The 19,168-nt window shown below is 45.4% G+C and overlaps 1 protein-coding gene across 2 annotated transcripts in view; it reads left to right on the top strand.

The window, feature by feature from the left end:
* epb41l5 (erythrocyte membrane protein band 4.1 like 5) overlaps nucleotides 1-19,168 on the top strand; it is a 70,811-nt gene that overhangs the window by 21,986 nt on the left and 29,657 nt on the right. For both annotated transcript variants that reach the window (XM_083777483.1, XM_083777482.1), the window contains exons 6-16: nucleotides 197-241; nucleotides 1,419-1,471; nucleotides 3,071-3,191; nucleotides 5,103-5,190; nucleotides 5,409-5,497; nucleotides 5,859-5,946; nucleotides 12,463-12,632; nucleotides 14,490-14,593; nucleotides 14,910-14,928; nucleotides 16,641-16,683; nucleotides 17,199-17,317. In XM_083777483.1, the coding sequence (XP_083633609.1) occupies nucleotides 197-241; nucleotides 1,419-1,471; nucleotides 3,071-3,191; nucleotides 5,103-5,190; nucleotides 5,409-5,497; nucleotides 5,859-5,946; nucleotides 12,463-12,632; nucleotides 14,490-14,593; nucleotides 14,910-14,928; nucleotides 16,641-16,683; nucleotides 17,199-17,317 (939 nt within the window). The remainder of the gene's footprint in view (nucleotides 1-196; nucleotides 242-1,418; nucleotides 1,472-3,070; nucleotides 3,192-5,102; nucleotides 5,191-5,408; nucleotides 5,498-5,858; nucleotides 5,947-12,462; nucleotides 12,633-14,489; nucleotides 14,594-14,909; nucleotides 14,929-16,640; nucleotides 16,684-17,198; nucleotides 17,318-19,168) is intronic.

Genomic DNA, 19,168 nt, shown 5'->3' with positions numbered 1-19,168 from the left:
AAAAAAATGCTATGAGTGAGGTCGGTTTATCTCTTCACATTGAAGATGTATAGGTGCTTTGGCTTAGAAAACTTACAGTGTTGGAACAGAGCATTTTCTCCCTTTTTCCCCCCTCTTCCATCCATTATATTTCAGCTGATTATGTTAATGTGTCATTGCTTGCATGTATCTTAACCTAGCCATTCTCTTGTGGCAGATACCTGTTCGTGTTACAGCTAAAGCAAGACCTTCTCAGCGGCAAGTAAGTACTGCAGATCAGTGGTTCCGGAACTGGGGTTCAGGACCCCAGGGGGTCCCCAGATTGTTTTGGGGCGTCCCCATATGATGAGCTTAATGTGCAACATTGTTTTCTCACTCAACAGTAAAATACCAAATGGACTCCATGCACACACGCCATTTTGGAAAGAACTTGGGCCCGTTCCCTACTTACCGATGATACTAATGAAGGCTTTGTTCCATTGTGGTCAAACAGAGTCAGGGTGCTGCTATTGTGCGTGTTGGCTCACTGGAAATACTCTGGTACACTCAAAGTGTCCTTGAGTGGTTTCCAAATGGCCCTGTACGGGTCTGTAACTCCGAGAGCGTACAAATGGAACCAAATGGAGACATTTTGGTTCCATTTGTACACATTTTGGGGGTCTTGTAGTGTACACTAAATGGAACAGAGCCTTAATTACTACAGTAACTTGTGAAGGAAGTGGGGAAGCGGCCCAGAAGCGAGTGACTAATTCTCGTACCAGTTGCCGTGCACTCCCCCACGCCCACCCGTCTCCCCATTCTCGACAGGATGACAGCGCGAGCTGCGAGAGAAGAAAATGTATCTGCACTGTTCCACAGCATGACAGCCAATGCTGAAGTTGTACAACAAGCGCTAAATAATATAGATGATAGTGTTGGTTTGTAAAGCGTTATACTATTAGTATAGAGTCCTGATGCAATCGCTCATCCCCTGGTTCACTGAAGTTGGAGAATAACATGGGGTCATCTTAAATTGTCTCATATAATAATTGTGGTCCAAAAATAAACAAACCGTGTCTGCGATATTGTTGGATGTGTCTCTGTATCGTTTATGATAGTCAGTCAATCATATTTGATACAGTCTGTTGGGTGGGCGCAGGGCAGCCCACGGCAACTGGCGCAGGAATTAGTCACTTGCGGCAAACATTGTGAAAATAGCCATTCTACAAGCTCACAACTCCTCGACTATATCTGTTGCATCACTAGACAGTGCCCCACACTACTGTAAGAGCCTTGCATGTTTATGGAAAGGCCATGTCTTTGGAAATATTAACTTAACTTTTCACTACAATGGAATTAGTGTTGTTGTGGTTTTGGTGAAGGTAGAGAAAGAAGGGCATGCAGAGAGACATAGACATTTGGGTTGTTTGTGTGACTGACTTGTGTCTTTGTGTGTTCAGGTTAGAATGTCCATTTGAGACGGCGGTGGAACTTGCTGCCTTCTCACTGCAGGGTAAGCAATGCTCAGTGACACCCCCCCCCCCCCCCCCCCCCCCCCCCCCGACACACACACACACACACACACACACACTCTGAGGGCTGATATGGCTTATTAAATTCTTTGTCCTATTATCACTCCTCTCATCAGGGGGAAATAAAGACTGGGTGTGGTAAGAGTTAAAGGCCTCCTCTGTCTTACACCTCATCTGCACAGGCCAGGAGCAAGCATTCCGACGGTGATATCCCGTGAAAAACTGTCCTGATATGGAGCGTCGGCCATTATGTGGCCTGAACCAATCAAATTACCAATAAATTGTAGCTCGCGGTGGGTCAGGACAGTCTCATTGAAAAACATGTATTCTAATGAGATTTTCTCGCTCGCTTGCATCGCTGGTGTTAAGCATTTGAATCGATATCCAATGTCGAGGCCAATTTTTGATGGGTCACTAAAGGGCAAATTGCTTTAATGTTGTTTGCCCATTTTCCCAACTTGTATCTACGATTAAATAAAGAAAAAGATTTATTGTTTGTAATATTGAGGTTTCTGGGGCTATTTCTAGCCTCGAGTGATTCAATATTTCATTGCTAACTAAATTCTACCATAAAACAATATTGGCCAACTGTCAGCTTATGGGGTTGGAATTGTATTTGTTCCCCAAATGCCCGGCAACATTGAACCTGATTTTATTTACACTTAGCTGTGTGTCAGTGTCGCTCGACGAAAATATCTGCAAGCTCACAACTTGTTGTGTCAGCTTGTAGGTAGAGGGAAAAGATTTATGTTAAATTATAAAAAAAAATTAAAGAATCTTCAAAAATGGCAGATGTTCAAGCTGTCCAATCCGCTTCGGGCCCCAATCAAAATCAGTGGTCCACAGCGTCTCCATAGCAACGTCTAGCGGACTAACAGTGTTGTGGTAGTAATAACTAAGGCTTTCTCCTCCAAACCAAAATTAACAAGCTTTTTATGACATCGTTAAGAGCAGATATTTCCTGTACTCGGAGTCAGACATGCAACATTTGGAGAATTTCTGTCAGTAGGAATTGTGGCATATCGGGGGGGGGAAATTGGTTTCAAGGGAAGAGGGACAATTTTCTGTGGAATGGGACTGAACACACACACACACACTGACTGACTGTGGGGAAATGCCAGCTCATTAGTGCCCAGTCCTCTTCGAAGGCCCCCTAATCTCCCCTCATTCTCTCTCTGTCTCTTGCTCTCTCTGTGTCTGTGTCTGTGTCTCTGTCTCTCTCTCTCTCTCTCTCTGTCTCTGTCTCTCTCTCTCTCTCTCTCTCTCTCTCTGTCTGTCTCTCTGTGTCTGTCTCTCTCTCTCTCTCGCTCTCTGTTGCTCTCTCGCTCTCTCTCTCTCAGTTCCACTTCCACTCCTCTCCCTTCCACATTCTCTCCATCTTGCGTCTAGGTCCTCTCATACGGTATAACCTCCAAGAATATAATTAATGATTAGTGCTGACACTACACCAATTCCTCTCTTGATATTTATAGACACTGTTTATTATCCAATACCATTTTCCCCCAACGGCGCAAAGAGCTCGAACAGACACACAACGTGTGTGTTGAATGTTTTGTCATTGTGTGTGTGTGTGTGTTCAGCTGAGCTGGGTGACTGTGACCCATCAGAACATGGTCTGGACCTGGTGTCAGAGTTCCGCTTCATCCCTGGCCAGACAGAGGACATGGAGCTGGCTATATACAACATGTGGAAAGAGTGCAGGTAAAGTTTTTTACAGTTATCCCTTGCCGTGACCGATGTCAGTCATTTGGATTCCATATAGAAGCCAGCATGTCTTCTATGGAAGAAGGTTGAGCGCAGCGGAAATGGCCGTTCTAAAAGCTCTCAACAGACTTATTTACGGTTATTATTTTAAGATTATTTGAGTAAGTATAGGCCATAATTATTATTTTTTTAGCAGAAATGGCAGATCTACAAGCTTACAACACGTTATTGTAAGCTTGTAGATCAACTATTTCTAAATGTATTTATAAAAGAATAATAAATGTGTCAGTGATGTCATATCTGCTGCTATCAAATTAATCATCAACTTAATTTTGTAATCGTGACAGCCCTATCAATAAGCAACCTCTGTCTGTGATGTCTTCACCTGTTTGATAGTATGTTGAGTAACAGGAACACTAAAACATCATCATTTTACATCTTGGGTAAATTGTTTAGTAAACCGCGCATGTGTGGCGTTCCTTTCACACCATTTCACATATCACACAGTAGGACTTTGCCATACAAAATGTCCTGGTCGTTATTTTTGCTTTAATCCATGTGATCTGCATTAAGTGTAATGTACAGTGTATACATTTAACTTGAACCCTGCCATCCCTATTCTGGGCATGTCATAATCAGGGAACGTTCTCAGGAAATAGCCAAGCTACAAGCTTGTACATTGTCTTGTAGATCGGCTTGGCTATTGTCAGTTAAGAGATTTGGAGTAGAAGGTAAAAATTAACAGACCTAGTATGGACCGCTTTGGGATATAATACTGGTCAACTAAGTACATACTGTAGTTGATGTCGGGAAGAAACCTTCTCTCTCTCTCTCCATAGAATGTCTGTTTATTGTTTCACTAAATAGTTATGTTGTTCATTTAATTACTAGTGTATATATTTGGTTACATTATACACCGTAATCACACAAGATCTCCTAACCAAGAATCATACAAAAGGGTGCTGTGTTCCTCCACCCCAAGTATGGCCTACTGAACATGAACTCTAGTCTGGATTCACCAAGGAATGTTGTGATATATCAACTCACTAGCTCTCTGCAAATGCAAAACACATGGACCAGATCAGGCTTTATGGAGCCTCTCGTGGCATACAGTAAAATCCTTACAGTTAAATGAAAGGGATTATTAAAATATGTTTTAAATTGCTCCATTTTCCGATAGTAATCATTCCTTCCTATAGTGTTCGTTCAGTAACAGGGGTCCCCCGTCTCTAGTGCTTTAGTAAACAAAATAAAGATAAAATTAGGAAAACAAATATATACGCAATTACACATATAACATTTTAAATAAGATTGAAGCGAATACGTTATCTATGTGGGGTTCTCTCTCCAAATTGGATGAAATTTATCAAAACGAATACTGCCACAATACTGTTAGTTTAAAAGTTTTGTTGTTCGATGAAAAACAGTAAGCACTGCAGTAAACCGGTCTCAGACCAGTTACTACTGGCTGTTGCACTGCAGTAAACTGGCCTCAGACCTTCATCACCTGCTTTAGAGAGCAGACTGACACAACCTTGCCTTTTCCAGTAGAGAGATAACGGTTAAGCCCAGAGGATGATTTGGGTGATAAATCTGTCGGGTCGGTAATGGTAACCTACTTCTCCGTACGCTCTGCGAGGACACACTTCCTAGAGATAAGGGGTGGGATATTCATCACGGCTCACTTGCAGCACCTGTAGGTCATCATGGAGTTTGGCTTCAATAGGGATGACATCTTACATCATAATTTTTCATTTGTGATCATTGTGTGTTTTCTTCCATTGTTCTCTCTCCGTCTCCGCCACTCTCTTTCTGACTGCCTGCCTGCCTCTCTCTCTCTCTCTCTCTCTCTCTCTCTCTCTCTCTCTCTTCCCCCCCCCCCCCCCCCCCCCTTCCCCCATCCTCCAGAGGTCAGATGCCAGCCCAGGCAGAGATTAACTACCTGAACAAGGCCAAGTGGCTGGAGATGTACGGGGTAGACATGCACATGGTTAAGGTAACGCACGCATGCACGCACACAGACATACACTCATTCCAGTGTACCCATGCACACATTATAGTAGACGCACACTAACATCAAAGCTTGACACAGGTCAAATGGGAAGTAGTTAAGTGCTGCTGATGAAAGACCGGAAGTCCTCTGGATGTAGAAGAATACATAACATTCTCCTCTCTCTCTCTCTCTCTCTCTCTCTCTCTCGCTCATGCCCGCAGGCCAGGGATGGCAATGAGTACAGTCTGGGTCTGACCCCCACTGGTGTTCTGGTGTTTGAAGGAGAAACCAAGATAGGACTCTTTTTTTGGTATGTGTGTGTGCTCGGCGTGCTTGCTTGTGCATTCACTTTTCAGTGCATGTGTAAGCATGTTCTACTACTGTACCTACACTGGTGTAAGCACTATATTCAGCGTTCTCAACATTTTTGGCTGGGGACCCCCGGAAATGTCTCGCGACAGCAAAGATATGAATTAAAAACATTTGCTGTGAAATAATATACCGGTGTTCAAAGATTTGCACACGTTTTCACGATTTTTCAAAAATAGGAGATCTACAGGCTCATAGCACGGCACTTGGTGATGCCCTATGAGCGTGTAGATCTGCTATTTTCAATAGCTAAAGTTTAAAATAATAAAGTGGTAAAAAGCTAAAGCATTGTTTTATCACAGGCCAAAGATCACCCGACTGGACTTTAAGAAGAGCAAGCTGACCCTCGTGGTGGTGGAGGATGACGAGCAGGTAAAGGATGACGAACAGGTAAAACATGCACGCACGCACACACACATGCGCGCGCACACACGCACATACACATACACATACACATACACATACACATACACATACACATACATTCAATTCAAACACAAGGCATGCATGCACTGTAATACAGCCTGGAACATAGTCTAGTGGTTCTCAAACCTTTTGATTTGTATTTGGCTGCGGACCCCCATCTGACAAATAGTTTGTCCCAGGGACCCCCAGAAGTTAAATAAATAAATGCATAAATCGCTTAAAAATACATATGATTTTCACATTTATTATTATAATTTTTTTAACAGATCTACAAGCTCATAGCAGGGCACAAAGTGACAAACTATGAGCTTGTCTGCTATCTGCTATTTTTAAATAGCCACATTATAGAATATGGTAAAAGTGGTTAAAATGATTGTGACGATAATAAACCACAGAATTTATGAATAAACTTAATAAGGATATTGGGGGATATAGCATCTATGAGCTTATGTATTGGAAATAATCAAAATGCCTTGGACAAGGAAGAACAATACAGACGATACCAGATGTTTTGCATCCGTAGTAGTGAGCAGAAGCTTTTTCATCATTTGCTGCCTCTAGGCTGCCTCTAAGTCAATGGGAGAACCATAAAACCCCATAGTCTGAACAGCATACAACTCTGAACGCTGCAACGTGAAGCAGTATGGGCTGCATATTGAACGCTGCAACGTGAAGCCGTATGGGCTGCATACTCTGAACGCTGCAACGTGAAGCCGTATGGGCTGCATACTCTGAACGCTGCAACATGAAGCCGTATGGGCTGCATATTGAACGCTGCAACGTGAAGCCATATGGGCTGCATACTCTGAACGCTGCAACGTGAAGCCGTATGGGCTGCATACTCTGAACGCTGCAACATGAAGCCGTATGGGCTGCATATTGAACGCTGCAACGTGAAGCCATATGGGCTGCATATTGAACGCTGCAACGTGAAGCCATATGGGCTGCATATTGAACGCTGCAACGTGAAGCCATATGGGCTGCATATTGAATGCTGCAACGTGAAGCCGTATGGGCTGCATATTGAACGCTGCAACGTGAAGCCGTATGGGCTGCATATTGAACGCTGCAACGTGAAGCCATATGGGCTGCATATTGAACGCTGCAACGTGAAGCCGTATGGGCTGCATATTGAACGCTGCAACGTGAAGCCATATGGGCTGCATATTGAACGCTGCAACGTGAAGCCGTATGGGCTGCATATTGAACGCTGCAACGTGAAGCCATATGGGCTGCATATTGAACGCTGCAACGTGAAGCCGTATGGGCTGCATATTGAATGCTGCAACGTGAAGCCATATGGGCTGCATATTGAACGCTGCAACGTGAAGCCATATGGGCTACATATTGAACGCTGCAACGTGAAGCCGTATGGGCTGCATATTGAACGCTGCAACGTGAAGCCATATGGGCTGCATATTGAACGCTGCAACGTGAAGCCATATGGGCTGCATATTGAACGCTGCAACGTGAAGCCGTATGGGCTGCATATTGAACGCTGCAACGTGAAGCCATATGGGCTGCATATTGAACGCTGCAACGTGAAGCCATATGGGCTGCATATTGAACGCTGCAACGTGAAGCCATATGGGCTGCATATTGAACGCTGCAACGTGAAGCCGTATGGGCTGCATATTGAACGCTGCAACGTGAAGCCGTATGGGCTGCATATTGAACGCTGCAACGTGAAGCCGTATGGGCTGCATATTGAACGCTGCAACGTGAAGCCATATGGGCTGCATATTGAACGCTGCAACGTGAAGCCATATGGGCTGCATATTGAACGCTGCAACGTGAAGCCATATGGGCTGCATATTGAACGCTGCAACGTGAAGCCGTATGGGCTGCATATTGAACGCTGCAACGTGAAGCCATATGGGCTGCATATTGAACGCTGCAACGTGAAGCCGTATGGGCTGCATATTGAACGCTGCAACGTGAAAGCAAAGAAGTCACTGAATGTTCTCGTCTGTTGTTGGTTATTATGCGCAGGTCAAGTTTAAATCATGTCCACGTCTTGTTGGAAGTTGGAACATCTATTTCCCGTTCTCAACGTTGTGAGGAATGTGACAAGAAACGGCACACGTGTTTCTTTTTGTCCCAGTGTGTTTGTGTCAGATGGTATCGCCTCCTCTTGGGTTTCTGTCCACATAGTTTCATAGCTGCATACGGATCTCAGTCCTAATAAAAGGGCTTTGTTTCACGAATGAAAGACGAGTGAGAGTAGTGTGTGTGTGTGTGTGTGTGTGTGTGTGTGTGTGTGTGTGCGTGTGTGCGTGTGCGTGCAAGGCCGAGGTAATAAAGTAGTCTACTCCCTCAGGCATGTCTGGTATGTGCAGCTCTCCTACACACACACACACGTGTGCACAAATGCACAACTCGTCACCTCAGCTCTAGCATGAATAGGATTATTATGGTGGTGCATCAAAAGTAGCAGATCTACAAACTTTAAATGTGGCACGATGTGACTTGTTTTGAGCTTGTAGATCTGCCACTTTTATAAAAAAAATAGCTAATTGTGAGTTTGTTGATACCTAGAATCCCCTATAAGTATGTCTTTAACCCATGGAAGAATTTTAAAGTGCCTGAAAAGAACAGAAGTGGGAGTAGGTGTCGTGTGAGGGAGGAATGGTGGGGTGGTGGTGTGTTAGAGTAGGTGTGAGGGAGGGGTGGTGGGGTGGTGGTGAGTTAGAGTAGGTGTGAGGGAGCGATGGTGGGGTGGTGGTGAGTTAGAGTAGGTGTGAGGGAGGGGTGGTGGGGTGGTGGTGAGTTAGAGTAGGTGTGAGGGAGGGGTGGTGGGGTGGTGGTGAGTTAGAGTAGGTGTGAGGGAGGGGTGGTGGGGTGGTGGTGAGTTAGAGTAGGTGTGAGGGAGGGATGGTGGGGTGGCAGTGAGTTAGAGTAGGTGTGAGGGAGGGGTGGTGGGGTGGTGGTGAGTTAGAGTAGGTGTGAGGGAGGGGTGGTGGGGTGGTGGTGAGTTAGAGTAGGTGTGAGGGAGGGATGGTGGGGTGGCAGTGAGTTAGAGTAGGTGTGAGGGAGGGGTGGTGGGGTGGTGGTGAGTTAGAGTAGGTGTGAGGGAGGAATGGTGGGGTGGTGGTGAGTTAGAGTAGGTGTGAGGGAGGGGTGGTGGGGTGGTGGTGAGTTAGAGTAGGTGTGAGGGAGGGGTGGTGGGGTGGTGGTGAGTTAGAGTAGGTGTGAGGGAGGGGTGGTGGGGTGGTGGTGAGTTAGAGTAGCTGTGAGGGAGGGATGGTGGGGTGGTGGTGAGTTAGAGTAGGTGTGAGGGAGCGATGGTGGGGTGGTGGTGAGTTAGAGTAGGTGTGAGGTAGGGGTGGTGGGGTGGTGGTGAGTTAGAGTAGGTGTGAGGGAGGGATGGTGGGGTGGCGGTGAGTTAAGGCCTATTCATAGTCTGGATTTTCGGTGGTGAGATGACCACCGCTCCGGTGGTGAGCTGACCACCGGAGCTGAAATAACGTTGAGCGGTGGTGAGTAAAAACAGAGCGAAGGGCTGGAGCGGTGGCGGTGGTTTGCTCTTCACCGCGGCGCGTGACGTCATGTTGTAGTTCGGTGGTCACCCCACCACCGTAAAACCAGACTATGTATGAGCCTTTAGAGTAGGTGTGAGGGAGGAGTGGTGGGGTGGTGGTGAGTTAGAGTAGGTGTGAGGGAGGGATGGTGGGGTGGCGGTGAGTTAGAGTAGGTGTGAGGGAGGGATGGTGGGGTGGCGGTGAGTTAGAGTAGGTGTGAGGGAGGAATGGTGGGGTGGTGGTGAGTTAGAGTAGGTGTGAGGGAGGGGTGGTGGTGAGTTAGAGTAGGTGTGAGGGAGGGGTGGTGGGGTGGTGGTGAGTTAGAGTAGGTGTGAGGGAGGGGTGGTGGGGTGGTGGTGAGTTAGAGTAGGTGTGAGGGAGGGATGGTGGGGTGGCGGTGAGTTAGAGTAGGTGTGAGGGAGGGATGGTGGGGTGGCGGTGAGTTAGAGTAGGTGTGAGGGAGGAATGGTGGGGTGGTGGTGAGTTAGAGTAGGTGTGAGGGAGGGGTGGTGGTGAGTTAGAGTAGGTGTGAGGGAGGGGTGGTGGGGTGGTGGTGAGTTAGAGTAGGTGTGAGGGAGGGGTGGTGGGGTGGTGGTGAGTTAGAGTAGCTGTGAGGGAGGGATGGTGGGGTGGTGGTGAGTTAGAGTAGGTGTGAGGGAGCGATGGTGGGGTGGTGGTGAGTTAGAGTAGGTGTGAGGTAGGGGTGGTGGGGTGGTGGTGAGTTAGAGTAGGTGTGAGGGAGGGATGGTGGGGTGGCGGTGAGTTAAGGCCTATTCATAGTCTGGATTTTCGGTGGTGAGATGACCACCGCTCCGGTGGTGAGCTGACCACCGGAGCTGAAATAACGTTGAGCGGTGGTGAGTAAAAACAGAGCGAAGGGCTGGAGCGGTGGCGGTGGTTTGCTCTTCACCGCGGCGCGTGACGTCATGTTGTAGTTCGGTGGTCACCCCACCACCGTAAAACCAGACTATGTATGAGCCTTTAGAGTAGGTGTGAGGGAGGAGTGGTGGGGTGGTGGTGAGTTAGAGTAGGTGTGAGGGAGGGATGGTGGGGTGGCGGTGAGTTAGAGTAGGTGTGAGGGAGGGATGGTGGGGTGGCGGTGAGTTAGAGTAGGTGTGAGGGAGGAATGGTGGGGTGGTGGTGAGTTAGAGTAGGTGTGAGGGAGGGGTGGTGGTGAGTTAGAGTAGGTGTGAGGGAGGGGTGGTGGGGTGGTGGTGAGTTAGAGTAGGTGTGAGGGAGGGGTGGTGGGGTGGTGGTGAGTTAGAGTAGGTGTGAGGGAGGGATGGTGGGGTGGCGGTGAGTTAGAGTAGGTGTGAGGGAGGGATGGTGGGGTGGCGGTGAGTTAGAGTAGGTGTGAGGGAGGAATGGTGGGGTGGTGGTGAGTTAGAGTAGGTGTGAGGGAGGGGTGGTGGTGAGTTAGAGTAGGTGTGAGGGAGGGGTGGTGGGGTGGTGGTGAGTTAGAGTAGGTGTGAGGGAGGGGTGGTGGGGTGGTGGTGAGTTAGAGTAGGTGTGAGGGAGGGGTGGCGGTGAGTTAGAGTAGGTGTGAGGGAGGGATGGTGGGGTGGCGGTGAGTTAGAGTAGGTGTGAGGGAGGAATGGTGGGGTGGTGGTGAGTTAGAGTAGGTGTGAGGGAGGGGTGGTGGGGTGGCGGTGAGTTAGAGTAGGTGTGAGGGAGGAATGGTGGGGTGGTGGTGAGTTAGAGTAGGTGTGAGGGAGGGGTGGTGGTGAGTTAGAGTAGGTGTGAGGGAGGGGTGGTGGGGTGGTGGTGAGTTAGAGTAGGTGTGAGGGAGGGGTGGTGGGGTGGTGGTGAGTTAGAGTAGGTGTGAGGGAGGGGTGGTGGTGAGTTAGAGTAGGTGTGAGGGAGGGATGGTGGGGTGGTGGTGAGTTAGAGTAGGTGTGAGGGAGGGATGTTGGGGTGGCGGTGAGTTAGAGTAGGTGTGAGGGAGGAATGGTGGGGTGGTGGTGAGTTAGAGTAGGTGTGAGGGAGGGGTGGTGGGGTGGTGGTGAGTTAGAGTAGGTGTGAGGGAGGGGTGGTGGTGAGTTAGAGTAGGTGTGAGGGAGGGGTGGTGGGGTGGTGGTGAGTTAGAGTAGGTGTGAGGGAGGGGTGGTGGGGTGGTGGTGAGTTGGAGTTAACTTTTCTTTGTCTCTCCTTTTCTGAGTTACATTTTCGACCTTTCGACCCAGGAGTTAATCATCTCTTTAGGGCAGTCTACTGTTCAAATCCACCAATCTGTTTCAGTTATTTTTTTGCTGTGCTAGCCGATGTTCTGCATAATGAGTACTTTTACTTTTGGTACTTTAAGTACATTTTGATGCCAACAGTTTTGTACTTTGTACTTTTTGAATTCTGGTCTTTTACTTGGAACAGAGTATTTCTAGATTGCAGTATTGATACTTCACATTTAACGAGCCAAGCTGCACCTGCACTCACTCCATACATTTTTATGATATATTTTTTTGTATTTGATTGTTTGTTTACTGTGTAATGTATTCTCAACTTGATCCTGTGGTAATCAATAAATGCAGAATATAAGAGTTGAGAGACGCTGTGCCATTCGGAACGATGTTCAACCCCAAAAATAATCGTCTCTGTAGGGTGGAAAACTGGAAACCTCATGTCTAAAACGGTTACCTTTCAAAATTCAAATAAAAATAATAGCTAAAGTAGCAAATATATAAGCTCAAAACGATTATTTTCTGCAAGCTCCAACGCTTGTGCATTTGCTTCTATTTCATGTAGGCCCTACATGATTTATTTTTGTATTTGTTTCATAAATGAACTCCCTACATTGTAGGGCGTTAAATTATGAAACAAATAAAAAAAGAAACACAAACAAATATGGAGATAAGAGGTTTCTGTCCAACAGTGGCGATACACTGGCTGGATATTGTACATGCAAGGCAGTATGAGATGAATATTTAGCTTCAAGTCACAGCCTAGCCTCCCATCTCTCCCACAGGGTAAAGAGCAGGAGCATACGTTTGTCTTCAGGATGGACCACCCCAAGGCCTGCAAGCATCTGTGGAAGTGTGCTGTGGAGCACCATGCGTTCTTCAGGCTGAGAGGACCGGTGCAGAAGAACTCTGCCCGCTCCGGCTTCATTCGCATGGGCTCACGGTTCAGATACAGGTGACGCACACCCATACTTACAATTTAGGAGTTCAGAAAACGCTCTTAATCCAGAGCGATTTACAGTAGGCAAGGCAATACATCAAATGCATAGAAGGGGTAATCTAGGATCATAGGTAAACCAAGAATATATAAGTCTAAGCATTATAATGTAAAACATTGGAACTATACAAACTATAGGATGCCAGGTCAACAAATGAACCTAAATATGTAAATTTTAACTGTCTGCAATGTTGTCACGGCTAGGGCAAATGCTACGTGCTAAAGTGGAGTCTGAATAGGTGAGTCTTCAGATTACGGCGAGAAATGTTGGAAAGAGTCTGCAGTTCCAGCTGCAATGGGGAGCCAGAAGTGAGGTTCTGACAGCTTGTTGCACGCATATACTTATTATTTAATGCCACATTTGACATTTCCTATAAGTTTGGGGTTCAGATGTGGGATGAGTTTAGAATAGCTTGTTGTCGTCTAGATTCAAATACTGTACATGGGCATTTTGGGGCGATGTTCAGACTCATTCACATACATATAAAGTCAGGCTACATGGTGGAGAAATTCTACTCCTTTTGCATTTCGATGCGGTTTTCTGTCATACAGATGCGAGACAGATTCTTCCTCAAACATGGCATACCCATTTGGCGTGTGCTGGTCTTGTGCAGACACTAATCCACTCACAGTAGCTTATACATTATCAGTCTAAAACTCTACATTGTCAAACATACTGCAGCGGAACACTCTGTGTTTAAACATTAGCCAGTTGGATAAGCAGTGGCAGCCTCTCTCTCTCTCTCGCTCTCTCTCTCTCTGTCGCTCTCTCTTTCTGTCTCTCTCTCTCTGTCTCTGTCTCTGTCTCTGTGTGTGTGCTGTTGTTAGTTTAACTGTATGGTTGGTTCCTGAGAGGTCATCGCTTGGATGGACATGGAGTTCACTGGGTGTCATCTGGACTGCCTGTTTGGTAACGTCCAGCGATAATGTACTGTACATTTCTAGATCTGCTCTATCTCTGCACAAGCACTCTGTGAGATTGCACAGACTGCAGAATTGCTCGCCACTGTATGCATCGACTGAACAGATGTAAAGTTAGTTAGTGTGTAGGACCAGGTTCTGCATCGGATCAGGATATCGTTGGGTTTTGAACCCAATGATATGTTTTTTATAATTAATATTACCAGTAAGACGCCTGAGGTCGTGTGCACGTATCCGCCTGGGTGACAGCAGACTGCTCGGCGAGCGCTGGCGCTTTGGAATGGGTGGTCAGAATTATGTACTGGTCATATATGGAGCGTGTCTTGAGTGTACAGGGTTTGATGAGGTCAGATCAACATATGGAATGTCCGAACAGGTCAGCTCTATATATGGAGATCTAAGGGTGGAAGCGGGGTTAGTGTCTTGAGTGTACGGCTGCACTAATAACTTTGGGGCAGGCCTGTCTAGAGTTTAAATGGACAGGTATCAGTCAAAAGGGAGACATCGAAGAGGAAGGATGGATGGGGAAGGATCAACATATGGAATGTCTCAAACCCTTAGATCTCCATATATGGAGCTGACCGCTCCATATATGGAGATCTAAGGGTTTGAGGTCAGATGTAGAGTTGCTGGCCAATATTGATGACTTCAGGGATCTCCATATATGGGCTTATTATTGATGACATCAGGCCAGGGCCCTGATGATGTCACGTGATGTCACATGCTCTTTCACCTGGGGTGACCAACCAACCAACACACTGACGGGAAATGCACAATTCCATAGTTAGCTGCGACCTTTGGTCGCAATTGGAATAAGCTTATGAACGTTTTTATATGAATGCCCTGTAATTTAAGATGAATTTGCGTGTGTGTGTGTGTGTTGCGTGTGCACAGTGGGAAGACGGAATACCAGACCACCAAGGGCAACAAAGCGCGGCGGTCAGCCTCCTTCGAGAGGCGGCCCAGTCGACGCTATTCCAGAAGAACCATGCAGAGAGGTGAGCTGCTCACACATCCCACAAAATGCCTTCTAAATAAGTGGTTCTCAAACATCGTTTTGAGCTTGTAGATCTGCTACTTTTGCTATTTTTTAAATTTGAATCTTGAAAAGTAATAGTTTTGGACATAATTATGAGGTTTCCACCCGACAGAGACAATACAGGCACTTTATACACACACACACACACACACACACACACACACACACACAGGACAAGGGATTTCCCATCTTATCATTATTTTATGACCATGCTCTAGTAGTGCTTATCTGTACAATTTAAACTCACTGTTTGTTCTCTCTGTGTTTTTTTGCAGGTCCACACAAACCCTACGAGTGAGTACCCTGTTATCTGAACACAGTATTATGGGAACATCACCTATCTTTACATTTTTTACAGTCAATACTGTGTAAATGGTTTCAATTAAACAACATTGATTTTGGATAATCTTGTTGCGGAAATTACGCTGGTACCGGAAATGTATTAATTCATGTGTTTTTACACGTTTCCGAAAATTTTGAGCGGTACTTTCATATACCGTAGATATAAGATATAATGACAACGGAGCCATAAGAGGCGTCGCCAAAAAGACAACTAAAATGAATGTTACAGAGTATGACTTTACTCTCTCTCTCTCTCTCTCTTTCTCTCTCTCTCCCCCTCCCTCTCCCCCCTCTCTCTCTCTCTCTCTCTCTCTCTCTCTCCCCCCCCCCCCTCCCCCTCTCTCTCCCCCTCCCCCTCCCCCTCCCCCTCTCTCTCTCTCTCTCTCTCTCACTGCGTTGTTGCAAAAAAGAGCCAATATAAATAAGCTCACAACAAAACACCTGAATGTTTGTCCTACTATGACGTGCCCAGAATTTGGAGGCTAGGGTTCATTTGGTTAAAGTTTCCCAAACAGTGGGCCCATTTGTGGCTCGCAGACAAAGAAAATTATGGGTCACTTTTTTGTTGTTTCCTATATTTTGTTATTATTATTTAAAAACATTATTTATTTAAAAACAATTAATTCAATTCAGGGTTTTTTTAAATTAATTGAATCAATAATAAAATTAAACGAGTTTCCATACATACGTAAATGGAGCATTTTGTGTGTTGAAAAATTAGTCTTGGCTCACCTCTTTCTGAAAGTGTCAATATGACTGTCCAAGATGATTACAGTATGAATTCATTAAGTGAGCTTAATCTTATAAGCCAGTAATGGCACACATGGCCATAAGAAGAGACAAATCATCAAGTGTGTGTGTGTGTGTGTGTGTGTGTGTGTGTGTGTGTGTGTGTGTGTGTGTGTGTGTGTGTGTGTGTGTGTGTGTGTGTGTGTGTGTGTGTGTGTGTGTACATCAGATATAATTCCTTTTGTCTACAGTATAAATGCAAGACTTGTCATGATCAATCTTATTCAGATCTCTAGTACACACACACACACACACACACACACACACACACAGTCATCCAGTCTGATCATAAGACCCAGCTATAATCTTGTTACTAAGGTAGTCTTTTGTTACCAGGGTTACGCGTGTGGGCTAACGATGGTGATGTAATTCATACTGTAGCTAAAAGCTCTCTTGGGATCAGTTGAGTCAAGCCATTGAAAAGATGAATGGGAGCATTCCAGGGCTATTCAATCACCTTTGATTGCACAGCCTTCCCTCCGTAACAAGCCTGGGGACTGTTTGAATACATAATGGTTAATACATTGGCAGCGGAAGCTGCAACTATCCATTATTTAGTGAGAATTCCATCAATTATCTTTTCAATGAATTGAATTATGGAGAAGCATCCCTGGCATATAAGCCATATATGCCTTAAGACACTTATTAAAAGCACCTTAAATAGTTTATTCATCTTCGCAAGTTGATGATATCATGTGTGGTCCAGCGCTATTGAATGTGTGGAATGCATGCAACTAAAAACCAACTTAATACAACTCAAAAACAATATTTTAAATGTGTTTTAGTAGCACATGCATTATTATTAAGTCAGTATACAGTACATTTTTTTTTTAAATTATGCTAAATTATGAATGTCCCTCTCCTTGCCTCTCCAGGGCCCTGTCACACAACAATGGTGTCAACCCCAGCAAAGACAAGGTAAGGTACCAGACCTCTTGAGATCAGAGCCTGGATCAGTAGGTCTGTCACAGTTATTTCATAATCTTCTAATCGCAATTATTTGAGATAATCGCTATAATGTTTTGCATAATCGTCAATCGTTTCCATATTGTAATATTTCCATAAACTTTCAAACAAAACGAAAATCCGAAATCAGATCTACATGCTTACAACAAGTCACTTGTTGATGTCAGATTGTAGATTAACTATTTCCACTATTTTGTGCATTTTGTTGGAAAGAAAATAATCACACCCATGTGAAGTGAGGAGCGCTCTTATCATCGTACATCATCATACATTATCTAATTCTGGCCACTCGTAATTTGTCACCTTCCTGTCATCAATGTTTGTGTTATGCAATGTTGGTGTTTACACTATGACGTAAAATTGTCCATTCATTGTCAATGGGAATGTAATGTTTGATTAGGACAAAGTGTGAATGTGTAATGGACAGCCTATATGGATCAGGAGTACACAAAGTTCTCTCTCCTCAGGTTCCGTCGTCCAGAGGCGCGTGGTCCGCCATGCCCGTCGTTAGTTCTGTCCCGGCTTCCGCTTGCGGACCGATGGAGATCGAGGCTCTGCCCAGGAGTCCAGGAGGAGAGAAGAGGAGGTGGGTGCTGATGCTGCTCTGCTCATTTTGGCATTATTATACACACTGCTAGTAGCGCCAGGGCTCTCCTCTCATGGATGAAAGACCTCAGTCGCCACGACTGATTTGGGTCATTTGGAGTCCATAGAAGTCAGGGTGATGTGTGTCAACTGCAAACTCCGCGACGCATTGAGAACTCGTATATAAGCTATTTTCGGTTATTATTTTAAGATAAGAGTATTTAAAGTAGTCAAATGTGCAATACGTGCAGATTGCAGAAGCATCTTCCATAAAACCCGAATCGCTGTGGATATTTCAACTCTAGGTTAAAGCCTCAATCTGTGATTTATTCACCCGGTCGACGGTATGTAGAATAGATGGAGTGCCGGGACTTTTTTTCCCACCCTAAAACATGATCATCAGGTCCTATTCCTCCTTATAAGGAGGAATAATCTTTTCAAAAAAGTGTACAGTATTTAAAATGCTGTTTCTATGTGGACACGCCCACCTGTGTATTAAGTATGCCTGATTTTCCTGATGGGTGGTGATCCACCTGAACTGAAGCCGCACCCACAGCTGTTGTTGTATGATAAAGGGGGAGGGGTTAGGGGAGGGTATAATATTGTGATGTTACTATATCACTGTTTTTCATCATTGGCACGTTTGACTGTAAAGGTTTCAGACTCCAGGAAGAAACCCTAAATACAAAGGGAAGACATTATTTCACATAACAACCACACCGGGGGTCTAATGAAGTACTGTCACCTCATAAAATAAAATAAAACATCACGGCACTCCATCTTTAAGGAATCAGTGCTAATGTATGGCATACATACATTGGCTCCATTTCGATACCGTTTCACAAATCACACGTTGGAACTTGGTCTTACAAACATTTTCCGTCATGAGGTTTTATGTCTGCTTTAACCCCATGGGCTCTAAGGGTGGCTGTGTCGGTCCGTTCATCTTGGTCCCGGGACCATTTTGTTCCTGAACAACATATCTCAAAGTTCCCTGATGGCCCTCCTGTCTCGTCAGGCAGTGCTGACGGGAGTGGCTGATGAGTGAGAATGTGTTTTAAATGGACTAATGCCATAAGAGTGTTACCATGGCTTATCTGCTGACCCCTGGCTCCTGCTGTTACTGTACTCTGTACTCTGTGTGTGTGTGTGATGTAGTTGATTTGTGGGAAGTCGACAGTGGTGTGTGTGTGCGCGAGCGAAATATGTAGTTGATTTGTGGGAAGTCGAAAGTGGTGTGTGCTTGTGTGTCTATTATAGTGTAATTATTGGTCGGTCTGTCTGCTTTGACATTCAACAGACATACAGACTGACACACAGGTGACAATGCACACAGAGAGGTGCCGTCTGTCTTCTGTCTGTTCTCTCTTTGCGTTTCTTTCCAAGTGTTTCTCTGGCCTGAGGCCGATTCTACAAATGCCCTCTAAACCAGTAGTTCTCAAACGTTTTCGTACCAAGGACCCCCCCCCCCCCCAATTGACCCCATCTGAAAATATTTCGTTCCAGAAATTTTCGAGATAAAAAATAAATAAAATGTGATGTTGTGAGCTTGTAGATCTAATATTTTTGAGTACCACTGTTCTAAATCCTAAGAGTTGTCTGAAAAACCTCGGACCAGCAATCCCTCAGCACAATGTATACAGCACATCCAGGGAAAATAGCAGATCTACAAGCTCACAGTCACAACACATTGCAGAATGGCTATTTTCAGCAAGTGCAGAGTAAACTGTAGTCAACTAAGTATAGAGGGTTAATTACATCTACACATTTATGCCTCTGTTCTCTTCTCTTTTCTCTTTGAATAATTTATTAGTCCAAAAATATAAACGGCATGGAAGTACGGTAAAACATT

The sequence above is a fragment of the Protomyctophum parallelum genome (assembly GCF_964188405.1).
Source record: "Protomyctophum parallelum genome assembly, chromosome: 11".
Lineage (NCBI taxonomy): Eukaryota > Metazoa > Chordata > Actinopteri > Myctophiformes > Myctophidae > Protomyctophum > Protomyctophum parallelum.
This window is presented reverse-complemented; position numbering and strand designations above follow the sequence as displayed.